At 46.1% G+C, this 16,051-nt stretch overlaps 1 protein-coding gene across 1 annotated transcript in view; it reads left to right on the top strand.

The window, feature by feature from the left end:
* Nucleotides 1-16,051, top strand: part of atp1a2a (ATPase Na+/K+ transporting subunit alpha 2a) — a 169,896-nt gene that overhangs the window by 56,116 nt on the left and 97,729 nt on the right. Inside the window, exon 9 of the mRNA XM_055228471.1 lies at nucleotides 5,827-6,025. Within this exon, the coding sequence (XP_055084446.1) occupies nucleotides 5,827-6,025 (199 nt within the window). The remainder of the gene's footprint in view (nucleotides 1-5,826; nucleotides 6,026-16,051) is intronic.

The raw sequence follows: 16,051 nt of genomic DNA, 5'->3' as shown, positions 1-16,051 counted from the left end.
CAGAGTACACGCTTAAATACTTTACAAAGATGTGAGTCTGTTCACCTGTGAATCTCTAAGACTTGTTCAGCTCGGCGTGATTGACAGGTGGATTAGCCAAATAGCGACACGCACACAGTTTGTATCAAAACAAATATGGCTGCTTGTGGAAAAAAGAAAGGAAACAAATATCACAGGACTGAAAAACATAACGTATTTCTGCAGAATTAATCACTCGTCCAAAAGGCTTCTTCAGTTCTGACCATAGACTGTATATATAAATGGACATAGCTAACCTGCTAGCCACCACGTTCCAAATAGGAAGTGATCATGGACGCACTTTCGGCTCATTCTCATTACATTAAAAAAGACTGTGGTTCTGGGTGGAAACTGTTGAGCCATTGCCTTATATTTGATACATTACATTGGATAAACTAAACAACCGCTGCACCAAAGACTGTATCAGCACAGACGACACTCACATTCTGGTTTACAGTCTGCTGTTCACCTTTAACTTAATGCCACATACCACTTATTTAAAGGCAGTGAGTTATAGACTTTAAACTGAGAGAATGGATGGTTTGAACAGTCTCCTCAAACCACGGCAGAGAACACAGTCAGTCAGAGACGAATCAGGTAAATAGCGCAGTGAGGCAAGTAAACAAGTTCAGGGCAAGTTTCTAGTTTTAACACCTAATCTGACTTTTTGTATTTTATGACTGAGCTCATAAACCGGACGTCCCAGGTTTAGAAAGTGCACATTGTTTCGAAGTGTGCTGCACAGTATTTGGGTATTAAGAACATTACTGTTGAGCAAGTACACAAAGAGGTTCAGTCTCTATCTTGAGCTCAGTTTAAATAACATAAGAGAGAGATTTTCTTTTTTATTTCTCATTTTCTGAATCTTGCGTGGTACATTTGATAGTCTGTAAACCATCTTTGAGACCATTTACAGTTGGCGGGTGGTGGTAATGCTCTGTTAAACACAAAAATTGCATAGTATCTTGTCTCTAATTTAGTACTTCAATACAGTAAGTGATGGCATATACTTGTTACCTGTGGTTTGTAGTAAATGGTAATTGGCCACGTTTTTATATAGCACTTTTCCATCTTCAAAGCACTCAAAGCACATTACGTCAGGGAACCACTCACCCATTCACGGACACATTCATACACCAGAGTACGCAGACACTGGGGGAAGTGGATTAAGTGTTTTAACAACAGCGTTCACCTGTGGGAGCTGGAATTGCACCGCTAACCTGTGGATCTGACTGGGATTTTGAACCGGATCAGTGGAAAAACACCCTACCAACTGAGCTACTGTCGCCTGAGGAGTAAAAACTACTTCAAATGTCTCCAAACCATTGCACTGATGACTACCTATTAAATCTTTTCTACCACGCCGGAATATTCAGAATCCAGTCCATTTCCACAGTGGCCGTCTGCCGTGTGCGAGTTCATTTACGAGGGCAGATTGACGGTTCCCATTTCTCCGAGTGTCTGCAGACTCTTGGCTCGTGCGGACGATCTCGCAGTTTGTCGTGTTTAAAATGCCGGACAATAGATGTCACTTATATTCAGAGACAGATGGAGAATGTCAAAGGATCTTATCATTCAAAACAAATCAGTCTATTGTGAGGGGGGAAGTCAAGATGGAGCAGTTCAGAATGATTTAAGATATACAACAGTCTGGGTTTTGCTTTCCGTTTGAGATGATTTTGTTTTTGTTTAGTCTGTATGTAATGGTGTCCTTTGGTGCACAGGGTGAAGTTAGATGAGGATTTCTTCACAAAACATGGATAATAGGTCAAATGCTCCAGCTAAGGTAGTACTGACCAAAACCAGCTCTAGACCTGTCATGATAACACATTTCAGAGCACTATATACTGGTACAGAGGTATATTGCAGTAAACGATAATACTGAAAATTCTTTAAACCACTGACACAATAACAGTAATGCACGATAAAGCCAGTGAACCATTTTGAAATAGTTCACTCATTATAAATAACAAAATTAACTATTATTGGTCAATAATTTGCCGTAAAAGTCACTTCACTTCAACCTTTTACAGCTCAAATATTATTGTATTAGAATAAAAATACCCCAAAACTTCCCACGTTTACAAAGAATTGTGCACATGATAAAGTAATCGACATATTGTGACAGGCCTAAGTAGCTCAAGAAGCTCCACTTCTCCTGACTCAGACACTGAAGGATGGGTCAAATGCAGAGGACAATGTGGGGACAATAAAGACTAACTTTACCTTGAACCTTAATCTTCCACCTCACTCCAGTCTCTTAATCCACAAAATGTATCACACTGGGATGTATCCAATCCCTGTGTCCCCCTAATGATTACAGCCAGTGTGTCCTTGGGCAGGACATGTAGCCCACCCCCATGCCCCCGTGTAGAATGATGTAGAACAGAGGTAGAACACGCTGAATGTGTAACACCATAGTCCATTCTGTTCTTGCTCCCTTTGGCAAGACACTTTGTCCACGTCGGTACCATTGCTGTAAGATTAACATTAAGGTTATACTTTATTGTCGCTGTAGGGAAATTTGTCCTCTGCATTTGACCCATGTAAATGTAGGTTATAGATAGAAATATGATTCTTTAAAAGATGTTATGACTTTATTTGGAATGTTTCACAGAATGAAAGTAATCTTATTTATCTCCATTTTTTATTTATTTATTTATTTATTTATTGCTGTAAAACACCTGTAATTGTAAGATAAATGTTAATAATGCCATACTAGGGAACATTCCAGGCAAAGCCATTGAGGCAAGCAAAATACCAGAAAATGCTGCAGATTTAGTCTGATAGCGGCATTTAGAAATCAAAATGAAAGAGGAGAACGAATCATCGATAAAATCACTTACGAGACACAGGCTCCATTCATTTCTATTTTTTCTTTTATCATCAAACCTTTTCCGTGCTCCTTTAAACTTTGGAAGATCATCACTTCAGTAAGTCAAATTATTTTCCCAAACATCATATTTTACCTTTGACAAAGAGCATTTTGAAACGCACAATGGCTCCATCAGCCTCTTTATCAGCTCCAGCTCAGATAATGCGTCTGATCTGAAAAGGACTACAGTAATGTGTGCTCTACGAGGCGCGAACAAGCCCATTCACCACCGGGCTGCGCCACTGAGCCAAATAATAACCGCATTTAGACACATCGATGCCACGCACAAAGAAGAAGATTACACATGTTTTTATTGGAGTTTGAGCGTTTGTGAGTGAATAATTTAGATTCACAAAACATCACAATATTTTATAGACCACGGTTTAAAATTGGGCTGGAGGACAGGTCCAGATTTATGGGAGAATTTGCTGTTAAAGGAGCCATATTATGTAGTAAAAGAAGAATTCAATTTACTATGGCTCTTGCCGGGACGACTGAGGGATTATGTTACGCCATTTTCTGATCCTCATCTCAAACAGACCTGGAGTTTTTGTTTCATTCACACATTGTTTAACACACAAACCCTGCAGATTTAGGCTGAGTTTTTTCCATTCCACCAATACAGGAAGTGCTTAATCAGCAGCTTTTGAAAAGAAAAGTACAAAAATACAGGAAGTAACAACGAGTTTAAACCTTAATTTCACAAAATAAAGGTGTTTTAATTATTTTTATTAGTTTAATCATAACTGACCCTTGTTTACTGCGCGGTTGCTAGGTAACAGTTACAAAATCACCTCTACTACCACTGTGGACCAGCGGCAAGTCCCATATATTAACATACAGAATAAAATGGAAGATGTATATGTATATGTGGAGCCAGTACAGAGTAAAATGCACAGTTAAACAGTATATATGTGTGTATTTGTGCCTCAGCATATGGGCCATGTCTTTTCATGTTTCCTGCACCTGCTCCTAATCCAGCCGAGCAGAGACAAGAAATCACAACAAGCAGCACCTGTACCACGCATGAGCTCCCAAGCACAAACAGCACCCTCTCCTCCTCCTCCTCCTCCTCCTCCTCATCCCTCTCTCCTTTTCTCCTCCGCCTCACCCCTCTTTCTTCTCCTTTTCCTGTCCTCCTCCCAAGCACAAACACGAGGATGCTCCAATGGTCAATCCTCCGCTAACAATCACCTTCTCCTCCTGCTCCTCCTCCATCCATCTCTCTTTCTCTCCTTTTCCTCTCCTCCTCCCAAGCACCAACATACAAATGATCCAGAGGTCACTCCTCCACTAACAATCACCCTTTCCCCCTCTCTTCTAGACTCGTCATCCCTCTATCCTCTCTTTTTCCTTTTCTCCTCCAAAGCGCAAACACAAGAATGCTCCAATGATCATTTCTCCTCTAACAATCACAGTCTCCTCCTCCTTCTCCTCCTCCTCCTCCTCCTCCACCACCTCATCCCTCTGTACTCTCTCTTTCTCATCCCTTTCTCCTCTCCTTTTCTTCTCCTCATCCCAAGCACAAACACGAGAAAGCTCCAATTGTCACTCCTCTACTATCAATCACCGTCTCTCTCTCCTCCTCATCCCTTTCTCCTTTTCCCTCCTCCTCCCAAGCACAAACATGAGAATGATCCAATGGTCACTCCTCCGCTAACAACCAAACTCTTTTCTCCTCACTCTTCTCTCTTCCTTCTCTCCTCATGCCTCTCTCTTTCTCTCCTCGTCCTCCCCTCCTTCGCTCCTTTTCTCTCTTTTCCTCTCCTCTTCCCAAAACACAAACCCCACACGGCCACTCCTCCTCTAACGAGCACCATGTCCTCCTCCTCTCCTAAGGCCCCTCATCCCTCTATCCCACTCTCCTTCAAAACGTCAGGATTCATCAGTTTTAATACACTGATTTTAGATGAACAAGTGTGAACATTAAAGAAGCAACAATCCAAAAAGAACAAGAGGAATTTCCAGATATATATAAATAAATGGACATAGCTAACTTGCTAGCCGCTGCACTCTAAATAGGAGGTGAGCATGTTTGCAGTTCATCCTTCATCGCTCTCTCTGTAACTGCTGCTGTCAGTCCTGCCGTCTGATCTTAAACTTCTCTTATAAACCCGCTCTACATGATCCTGCTGTTTTTATTTCACCATTTTGTTCCTAAATCAAAATATGAACATTAATAACAGACCAATCCGGAGCCTGCTTTCCTCGCAGTCCTCCCACTAGTGTTAGCAACAGGTTGATTGACAGCCTCGTTGCTAAGCCCAGCGGTGCGGATGAGAGGGGGCACGTACCTTCAACCACCTCATGCTCGGATTTCCAAATATGGTCCCTGTTTGCAGATTAGCTGCTATAACTGCTAGCCTCGATGAGCTTCATTTGGTTTCAGCCAAACACGATGGGTGACGTCGCACTCCCTTAGTCCACTTCTATTATTATACAGTCTATGGTTCAGCCTGGGAGTTGAACCTGAAACTTTCTTACCTTGAAGTGAGAGTGCAGAAAACTCAGTCACCGTACCCTTTTCTTTGTGGAGTTTGCATGTTCTCCTTGTGTCTGGGTGGGTTTCCTCCAGGGTCTCCTCTTTCCCCCATCAACCCAAAACATGCACAATAGTTCAAATCCTCCAGCTGAAGTAGTCCTGACCGAGACTAGTTCAAGATCTGGAGATGGGTCCACTGCTCTTGACAGGTTTAACCCAGAGACACTGAAGGATGGGTCAAATGCAGAGGAAAAAGTATAGCAATTAACAATAAATGTGTAATTAGCCACAGTGCTCCACCCACAAGCCTACGTCACCCATGCTCTCACACGACAATCCTCCATAAATATACAAAAACATGAACACGATTTCCCCTTTTTACTACAAATTACTACAAATATTGAATCATCTTGTGTTGTGACATTATATTCTGACCTTGTGTCTCCTCCAGGTGTGTCTAACGCTCACGGCCAAACGCATGGCCAAGAAGAACTGTCTGGTGAAGAACCTGGAGGCTGTGGAGACGCTGGGCTCCACCTCCACCATCTGCTCCGACAAGACCGGCACCCTCACCCAAAACCGCATGACTGTCTCCCATATGTGGTTCGACAACATGGTGCACGAGGCGGATACCACTGAAGACCAGAGCAGTGAGAGAGGAGAGGGGAGGGAGGAAAATGGGAGGGAAGGGGCCAGCGGGGGAGGAAACGGGCACACTCACCCAGAATGCATGACTGTGGCTCATATATGGTTCAACAAGTGAGAGAGCGGAAGAGAGGAAGTTTAGACCTTTAGTTCACAAACTCACAAGAATCCATCTGGCCAGACTCCCACTGGTGCTTCCAGCGAGAGGCATCCCGGATGAATGTGTAGAACTAATTCAAATCAATCTAGCCAGGTTACTTTTTACTATGTGTACTCTGAATCTTTTCCTCAGAATTGTCATTTAGCTCCGCCTCAGCTTTGAAAGTGTAAGAACCGATAACAAACGCTGTCCTGAGAGAGATCTGGTTTTGAGTTGAACCCCTTGTGGTAATCAGTTTATTTAAAATGCAGCTGTTGGTGAATGTGAAAAGCTGGTGTGAAGTGCTGGCTCTGTGTCTCATGTGTAGAGTGAGAACAGATCAGTGTGTGCTGTGTCTGTGCGGCTGTAGTGATGAGGGCAAGCTGAGCCTCCTGCTGATTATCATCTGTCCATTGTTTACACGCCAGCACCTCTCCTCTCTCTTTCTCTCTTTCCTTTTCTCTCTTGCTTTCTCTTTTCTCACTCTCTCACACGTCTTCTTCTTCTCTAGTCCCCGTCTCAATAACTACTCAAAATGCTCTCTTCCTCCTTCTCTTCTCTCTCTTCTCTTTGTGCCTCATCACAGTAATTAGGCAAAGGTGTCGCTTGTTCTTCCCCTCCTCCTCCTCTCCCCTGTCCATCTCTCTCTCTGTCTCTCTCTTTCCTCCATCACAGAATTCCTGAACATGACTGACCAAGTGGAACCGAAGATATTTCAGGCTACATGCAAACCACTAATGCATTTGAAACATGTCGTCAACAGTGCGCTCTCTCTCTCTCTCTCTCTCTCTCTCTCCTCCTCTCTCTGTCTCTTTCTCCTCCTCTCTCCTTTTCTCTCCTCCTCTCTCTGTCTCTCTCTCCTCCTCTTTCCTCCTCTCTCTGTCTCTCTGTCTTTCTCTCCTCCTCTCTCTCCCCCTCTCTCTGTCTTTCTCTCCTCCTCTCTCTCGCCTCCTCTCTATGTCTCTCTCTCTTCCTCTTTCCTCCTCACTCCTCCTCTCTTCTCCTCTCACCTACTCTCTCTCTGTCTCTCTCTGCCTCTCCCTCCTCCTCTCTCTGTCTTTCTCTCCTCCTCTCTCTGCCTCTCTCTCCTCCTCTCTGTCTTTATCTCCTCTTCTCTCCTCCTCTCTCCTCCTCTCTCCTCCTCTCTTTCTCCAATACAACCATCTCAAGTAGCTGTCTAGTGCTATTGTTTCCATGACTAGTAAGATATGAAGCCCTTTTAAGGACAGTTGACCATTTAAAATATATATGATTTAGTTTTAAATTGTTAATTTCTATGGTAACAGTCCTAGTTTGTCCATCATTCTGAAACCTGAACAAGATTCTGGCTCAAATCTATATCCCGTCAAACACTGCAGGATAATTTGCCCCATTTAGGACCCGATTTGCTTCTCCCCGACTTTACAGAGGTGTGACCCGATTTTGGATCTTTGTGAGCGATTTTTAAGACGACGTGGCAACTTGGCTCCCAAAGTTGTAAAGTTAAACTGTAATATTCTCATCCATATTATCCATTAGACGTGTGTCCTCTGCAAATAATGACCCTCAGTCCACAAAACAGTGCTATTATCCAGTTTGAAGCGTTCTTTAAGAAGTAAAAAGGCGAGAATAGATCCACACGTGTGTCTGTTTACATCCACACAGCGAGGATCAGGGTGAAGCTGCTACAGTTTAGCCACAGTGACTATGACTCTGTTCTTTATTTAAAGCAGAAGTACAATGCTCTGATCTTTGGAATACTTCAAAATGAGTCGTTTTACTGTAAACAGCTGAGTCGAGGTGCGCTCACAACTTTTAGCTTGCGGTGTGCGGTCTCTTCGCTGCAGTCTTTCCGCTCAGACATTCAAGCTCTCATCCGATTCTCCTGAAAACTGCTGTAGTGCATAGCGAGCTTTAGGTCTAGAATAGGGTCCACTTTAGTATTCCTGACCTGGATTGTGGCTCAGATCTGGAGCTGGATCCTTGGGCGCTGCTCCTGACAGGTTAGCCCACGTAGCCGCTAACAACAGTAGCATCTGATCAGGTTGTGTTTGACAGGTTTGTACCTCACGTTCTTCTCCTCCTTTCTTTAAAAACACATCTTGTGGGAAATACACTACCTGGGTCTGTTTGAATAGTGCGGCGTGGACAGTTTCTCGTAGCAGGTCGGATTTATAAAACATCAGAAAATCTTGTAGAAAGGCTGACAGTCCATAGCTGAGGGAGACCTCTGATGTATTCAACATGACGGTGGATTAGTTCATTGGGAGGTGAGGGCGAGAGATACTGGCACAGCACTTTTGGACAACTTAAAAAGCACAAACATTTACTACCACCTATACATGGGTTTCAGAATGATGAAAAATCAGGACTGTTGTCATAGCAATTAACAATTTCAAAAAGAATATGTTATCTTTTAAATGGTGAAAAGCCTTCAAAATATTGCCTATAACAGGAATACATACTTCTATATTTATATTTATACAACTCAAGTTCAATGGCTTCATTTAAAGGTGCACCATGTACCTTTTCACCTAGTCTCCATGGAGATGCTATGCTTTACTTGGATTGTAATTGTATTTATTCAGCTGTAGTTTAATTGCTATAAACAAATGCATAAATAAATATGTTTAAAAACATGCATTCTTACTATGAGCGGGCTTGCCTCCCTACAGATCTGACCTGGTTGTAACACCTGCCGGATAGGTTTAATGCATAGTACATTCTAGGCAAAGCAACAACATCTCCATGGAGACAAGCAGGTGATTCACTCTCCAGAAAAGAAAAGCAGAAAAGTCCCATAATGCAGTTTTAATTTGCAGATATAGTTCTTGATGTAGTTGTACAGTACATTTTTGAATTTTCTCGTTTTTTAGATATTTCTTATGATGATACCAATGGACCAATATAGGAATACGATCTGCTAAAATCAAATACTGAACGATACTAAAACTAGTACCAAACTAGATACTATTTAAGTATTGATACTGAAAAAAAGCACATAACTGACACAGACTGATGGACAATGGTCTACAGTCCCTTGGCCAATAGTGAGGGACAACTGTATTGTCTAATAAAGAGCTTTTAAAATGATCATATGGATTTCAAAGTCAGTAACGAGTATAGAGCATATTCTTCAGTATCAAAATTGGATTTGAAATTTTAGTATCGTCTATCTATCTTACTATCTGTAAAACGCAGTAAGATCTACCTCTGCTTGTACACAGATAGAGCGTTAGTGAAGAACTTAGACATTTAATATCTCCCTCTCCTCCACTCTGCTGCAGTCTGTCTGAGGGATCAGTTTTAATTAACACTTGTTTATCCCGTGACGAGCCACTGTCAGAACGAGCTGTCAATATCTGCTGCCAATCACTGCACCCAGGCACATGTCGGGGAGACGTAGAGCGCATTCAGTGCACTAAGAATGTGCGCTCAGTTTATCAAGTGTGGACATTAAGTATGGAAGTAGTCACATGTTCACAAGGGTCTCTTAGCTCAATCGTCTTTAGAAAAATGTTGTTACCTTCACCAGAGACACAGTCATTAACTTGGTTTGTTTGAGTTGTGTGGCATCCAACATAAAAAGACACTCATTAGGCCGCAGTCATGTGACATCACAACATTGTACAGTCCCTCTAATTTAACCTGAGCTGGAGACAGGGCAGAATTCTCAGGTGGGATTTGCTGTGTAACTGTCAGATTACAGATTGCATTTGTACCTTTCTGGAACTATCCACATGAAACAAAACAATGAAAACAATATTAACCTCTGAGTGTGGAGAGGCTTCGACGAGACTGTAAAGCACAAAGTATTTTTATTTTATTAACATTGAATCTGAACTGATACTAATACAAGAATTCCATGCATTTCAGAGCGTGTTTGTAGAGGTCCAGGGGCGAGTGGAGCTCTGAAATAAACTGTGAGCGTTGCAATGCAGCAGCCTATCAATACAAATGACCCACATGTGAAGAGGGGTTTATGGGGGAAGGAGAATTTTGCAAAAAAATCACATAAATTCCTGTGTTCCGCTACATTTTGTTATAATTTTTTGCCAATAATAAGACAATAATAACTTGATGAGAGCTCATCTATGCTTAAACCTGTGCAATGGGCCTGTACTACTGTAGGATCAGCCACAACAGTCACTCTGGACCAGACAGGAGAGATGTGAGAGGGATGTGTGGTTGTAAGATAGTGCAACAGTACCCAACTCCTTCAGCCATGCACCCCTCTTACATCTTTTCCGTCTGGCATCAAACAAACCCCGACACCGGCCCACAGAGGCTGCTGACCCGCCAGGAAATCTCCTGTGTCTCCCAAGTGCCACTTCGCCACTGTAGAGGTCTAAACTCCAGAGTCAGCAGCTTTTAAACAGAATAAGACCCCATGAAAGCACAGTGACACTACGTTTCCTGCACAAAACATATAATCTAACACCAAATTAATATGTGAAGCACTCTGAATCATCTGGAATAACTCTCCCTGAAAGAGAGAGCCTATCAGGACATTCAAAATACTCCAAGCTGGTTGGTTGAAGCGCCACAACTTTAGTTAAATCCAATTGAGAGAAAAGCACATCCTTCTTCCCTGTTCACAAATACACACAGTGCTTCCCTCTGCATAGTCTTCATAAACAAAGTAGTCTGTGTTTTTGCTAAAATAGACCGCTTCGTCTTTGGCTCTGCCCAAACCGCAATGCTGCTCTGTGATTGGTCCAGTCTCCGGGCCCCATCACACCAGTGGGAGTCTGACACGATGTATTCTCGTGGACTCACAAATATCATGAGAATCTGTTTTGCTGTGCAAGGTTGCACACATATATTACATATATATGCAAAGCTACGAGACATATATTACCAAAAAGAACTGCTTTTTGTTACTGTTTGAAATAGTGATTTTGCTCTTGTGGGCCTGTTGACCATAGATTGCTTGCTAACCATGAATGTAAGCAGAGTAAGCCCTGTGTGTCCTGTCTGTGTGGACGCTGCATGTGTGCAGCTTGATTCATCACTTTCATTTTCATACCATGGTCTGGTCTCTGTACAAACTCAAGGCTGAACCAGAAATAAATCAGGTGTGGAGCGCCACAAGGTCGTTTTCGCTTCGATCGCAGCAGAAAGATGAAATTTTAATATAAGAATTTTTGACCTGGTGCTTTCCTGTTAGTTATTCTACTTCAAAATTCAGCCATGTTGCGACTGGGGAATTTTCAAATACACTTTCTGTCAAGCAGAGATGATCTGTCAGCTTAAGCGGCCCCACTGCTGTTGTTTAAAGAGCATATGACAGAGTTTCATGTTTCTCTAATTATCACTGGGTTTGGTGGGATAGTAGGCTACCTGTAATAAATATTTATCATAGTTTTACATCAAGTAAGCAGCAGTGTGTGGAAAGAAACTGAAAAAAGTACAGAAATATAGGAAGTAACAGTGAGTGAAGATTACATCCAAAATACAGGAACATGTTTTTCATGATTTGTGCAGTTTAGGCCCTTGTTTACATTGTGGTTGGTAACTTTATGATATATCTAGGAAGTAAAATTATAAACCATCCATCCATCCATTTTCTTCCGCTTATCCGGGGCCGGGTCGCGGGGGCAGCAGTCTAAGCAGGGACTCCCAGACTTCCCTCACCCCGGACACGTCCTCCAGCTCCTCCGGTGGGACCCCAAGGCGTTCCCAGGCCAGCCGAGAGACATAGTCCCTCCAGCGTGTCCTGGGTCTTCCCCGGGGCCTCCTCCCGGTGGGACATGCCCAGAACACCTCCCTAGGGAGGCGTCCAGGAGGCATCCTGAGCAGATGCCCGAGCCACCTCAGCTGGTTCCTCTCAACGTGTAGGAGCAGCGGCTCTACTCCGAGCTCCTCCCGTGTGACCGAGCTCCTCACCCTATCCCTAAGGGTGCGCCCGGCCACTCTGCGGAGGAAGCCCATTTCAGCCGCTTGTATCCGCGATCTTGTCCTTTCGGTCATTACCCAAAGCTCATGACCATAGGTGAGGGTAGGAACGTAGATTGACCGGTAAATCGAGAGCTTCGCCTTCCGGCTCAGCTCCTTCTTTACCACAACGGACCGATACAGCGACCGCATCACTGCAGACGCTGCACCGATCCGCCTGTCAATCTCCCGCTCCATCCTTCCCTCACTCGTGAACAAGACCCCGAGATACTTGAACTCCTCCACTTGGGGCAGAGACTCACCACCCACCCGGAGAGAGCAAACCACCTTTTTCCGGTCGAGAACCATGGCCTCGGATTTGGAGGAGCTGATTCTCATCCCAGCCGCTTCACACTCGGCTGCAAACCGCCCCAGTGCCTGCTGCAGGTCCTGGCTCGAAGAAGCCATCAGGACAACATCATCTGCAAACAGCAGAGATGAAATCCTGTGGTTCCCAAACCAGGCCCCCTCCGGCCCCTGGCTGCGCCTAGAAATTCTGTCCATAAATATAATGAACAGAACCGGTGACAAAGGGCAGCCCTGGCGGAGTCCAACATGCACTGGGAACAGGTCTGACTTACTGCCGGCAATGCGAACACAGCTCCTGCTCCAGTCATACAGGGACCGGACAGCCCTTAGCAAAGAGCCCCGGACCCCATACTCCCAGAGCACCCCCCAAAGGACACCATGAGGGACACGGTCGAATGCCTTCTCCAGATCCACAAAACACATGTGGACTGGTTGGGCATACTCCCATGAGCCCTCGAGGACCCGATGGAGAGTATAGAGCTGGTCCAGTGTTCCACGACCAGGACGAAAACCACACTGCTCCTCCTGAATCCGAGGTTCGACTATCGGTCGGATTCTCCTCTCCAGTACCCTGGAATAGACCTTACCGGGAAGGCTGAGGAGTGTGATTCCCCTGTAATTGGAACACACCCTCCGGTCCCCCTTCTTATACAGAGGGACCACCACCCCGGTCTGCCATTCCACAGGTACTGTCCCCGACTGCCACGCGATGTTGCAGAGACGTGTCAGCCAAGACAGTCCCACAACATCCAGAGACTTGAGGTACCCCCGGAGCCTTGCCACCGAGGAGCTTGCCAACCACCTCAGTGACTTCAGCCAGGGTGATGGACGAGTCCGCCTCTGGGTCCCCAGTTTCTGCTTCCTCCTCGGAAGACGTGACAGTGGGATTGAGGAGATCCTAAAAGTATTCCTTCCACCGCCCGACAACATCCCCAGTCGAGGTCAGCAGCTCTCCACCCGCACTGTAAACAGTGTTGGTGAAGCACTGCTTTCCCCTCCTGAGGCGTCGGACGGTTTGCCAGAATCTCTTTGAGGCCGTCCGATAGTCCTCCTCCATGGCCTCCCCGAACTCCTCCCAACCCCGAGTTTTTGCCTCTTTGACTGCCCGAGCCGCGGCACGCTTGGCCCGTCTGAGGAGTCCCACGAGCCAACAAGGCTCGATAGGACTCCTTCTTCAGCTTGACGGCATCCCTTACTTCCGGTGTCCACCACCGGGTTCGGGGATTGCCGCCGCGACAAGCACCACAGACCTTACGACCACAGCTACGAGCAGCCGCATCGACAATAGAGGTGGAGAACATGGCCCACTCGGAGTCCATGTCTCCAACCTCCCCCGGGATCAGGGAGAAGCTCTCCCGGAGGTGGGAGTTGAAGACCCCCCTGACAGAGGGCTCCGCCAGACGTTCCCAGCAGACCCTCACAATGCGCTTGGGCCTGCCAGGTCTGTCCGGCTTCCTCCTCCGCCAGCGGATCCAACTCACCACCAGGTGGTGATCAGTTGACAGCTCAGCCCCTCTCTTCACCCGAGTGTCCAAGACACGCGGTCGGAGGTCAGATGACACGACAACAAAGTCAATCATCGACCTCCGACCTAGAGTGTCCTGATGCCACGTGCACCGATGGACACCCTTGTGCTCGAACATGGTGTTTGTTATGGACAAGCTGTGACTAGCACAGAAGTCCAATAACAAAACACTGCTTGGGTTCAGATCGGGGAGGCCGTTCCTCCCAATCACGCCCCTCCAAGTGTCACTGTCGTTACCCACATGGGCGTTGAAGTCCCCCAGGAGAACAACGGAGTCCCCGGTTGGTGCACTGTCTAGTACCCCTCCCAGGGACTCCAAGAAGGCCGGGTACTCTGCACTGCCGTTTGGCGCGTAGGCCGACACAACAGTGAGAGACCTGTCCCCGACCCGAAGGCGCAGGGACGCGACCCTCTCGTTCACCGGAGTGAACCCCAACACGCAGCGGCTGAGCTGTGGGGCAATGAGCAAGCCCACACCAGCTCGCCGCCGCTCCCCGCGGGCAACGCCAGAGAAATGGAGAGTCCAACCCCTCTCGAGAAGTTGGGTTCCAGAGCCCAAGCTGTGCGTGGAGGTGAGGCCGACTATATCTAGCCGGTAACGCTCAACCTCCCGCACAAGCTCAGGCTCCTTCCCCCCCAGCGAGGTGACATTCCATGTCCCCAGAGCTAGTCTCCATGTCCGGAGATCTGGTCGTCGAGGTCCCCGCCTTCGACTGCTGCAGGATCTCTCCGCACCCGCCCCTCATGGCTCCTCCCGCAGGTGGTGGGTCCACGGGAGGACGGCCCCACGTCGTTTCTTCGGGCTGGGCCCGACCGGGCCCCGTGGGGAAAGGCCCGGCCACCAGGCGCTCGCTGCCGAGCACCCACCCCAGGCCTGGCTCCAGGGTGGGGCCCCGGTAACGCCAGTCCGAGCGACGTAACTGGCCTCGTTGTTTCTCTTTTCATGATGGGCTTCTGAACCGCTCTTAGTCAGACCCGTCTCTCAGGACCTGTTTGCCATGGGTGACCCTACCAGGGGCATGAAGCCCCCGACAACATAGCTCCCAGGATCATTCGGGTACTCAAACCCCTCCACCACGTTAAGGTGGCGGTTCGGGGAGGGGAAATTATAAACCAAAAAAAAAAAAAAAGTAAAATCTTAAATATAATTTTGTTAACTATGTTTTTGTGCGTTTTAAGCGTGCCCACTGCTATTGTGTTAAAGGCTCTATGTTACTCTATCTGATCTATGTTATAATGTAGTTTCCTCATCACAAATAGACCTGGAGTTGTGTTATGTTTCATTCACACATGTTTAATCCCCCAAAGCTAGTATATTTAAGTGGTTTTCACACATGTGAGTGGCTCTGTGGCGCCCCCAGTGGCATTAGATTTAGGTCTGCTTACTTTACTTTTACACATGAGCCGCGAGAGTCCATCAACTGATCAAAGAACTTATTTCTGTTACAACAAGTCTCAAGAGACAGAGCCCCGTGAACACACACACACACACTTCACCTGTACAGTGTCTTTTCTTTTACCTTTGGATAAATACACAGTGATGACACGCTGGTGGAAGAGGAGAAAAAAGCTTTTTGAATAACACACAGACAGACCCAGGCTCACCTGCGCAGACACACCCCCACAGGCTCAGCTGTGCAGACACACACAGACTCACCTGCACAGACAGAGGCAGGAGGAGACTCTGATATTAAACTGATCCAAATCATCTCGTCAGATGAACGTGTCAAACAGCAGCTCTGCAGGGCCCATTCATACAAGTGATTCAAACACTTTTTTGCCCAATTTCAAACGCTTTTACTGTCACAGTGGACTACGTAGGTCAGCCCGAGGTCAGCCCGAGGTCAGCCCGAGGTCAGCCGTGTTCACACTGCACTGGCCCTGCTCCAGAGTGAGAGTGGAGCCGCTCAGAGACCTCCTGTTTCAAGAGCTCTTGGACCGGCCGTTTAGTGTGGTCCAGAGTGTGACTGTTCACAACGGGCCAAGCACTGCTCTCACAGCAAATGCTCTTTTACGCCAATCTATCTAGTGACAGTATGAAAACGACCTTATGCTGAGTTCTTCTCTCAAACAGAAAACACTCTGTTTCACCTTGTGATGCCATGAGGTAAAATAAGAAGTGCTCCACTGTGTTTTTTAACT

Source organism: Periophthalmus magnuspinnatus, chromosome 17 (assembly GCF_009829125.3).
Source record: "Periophthalmus magnuspinnatus isolate fPerMag1 chromosome 17, fPerMag1.2.pri, whole genome shotgun sequence".
In the NCBI taxonomy this organism is placed as follows: Eukaryota; Metazoa; Chordata; class Actinopteri; order Gobiiformes; family Gobiidae; genus Periophthalmus; species Periophthalmus magnuspinnatus.
Note: the sequence above shows the minus strand (reverse complement) of the source record. Positions and strands in the feature narration are given on the sequence as shown.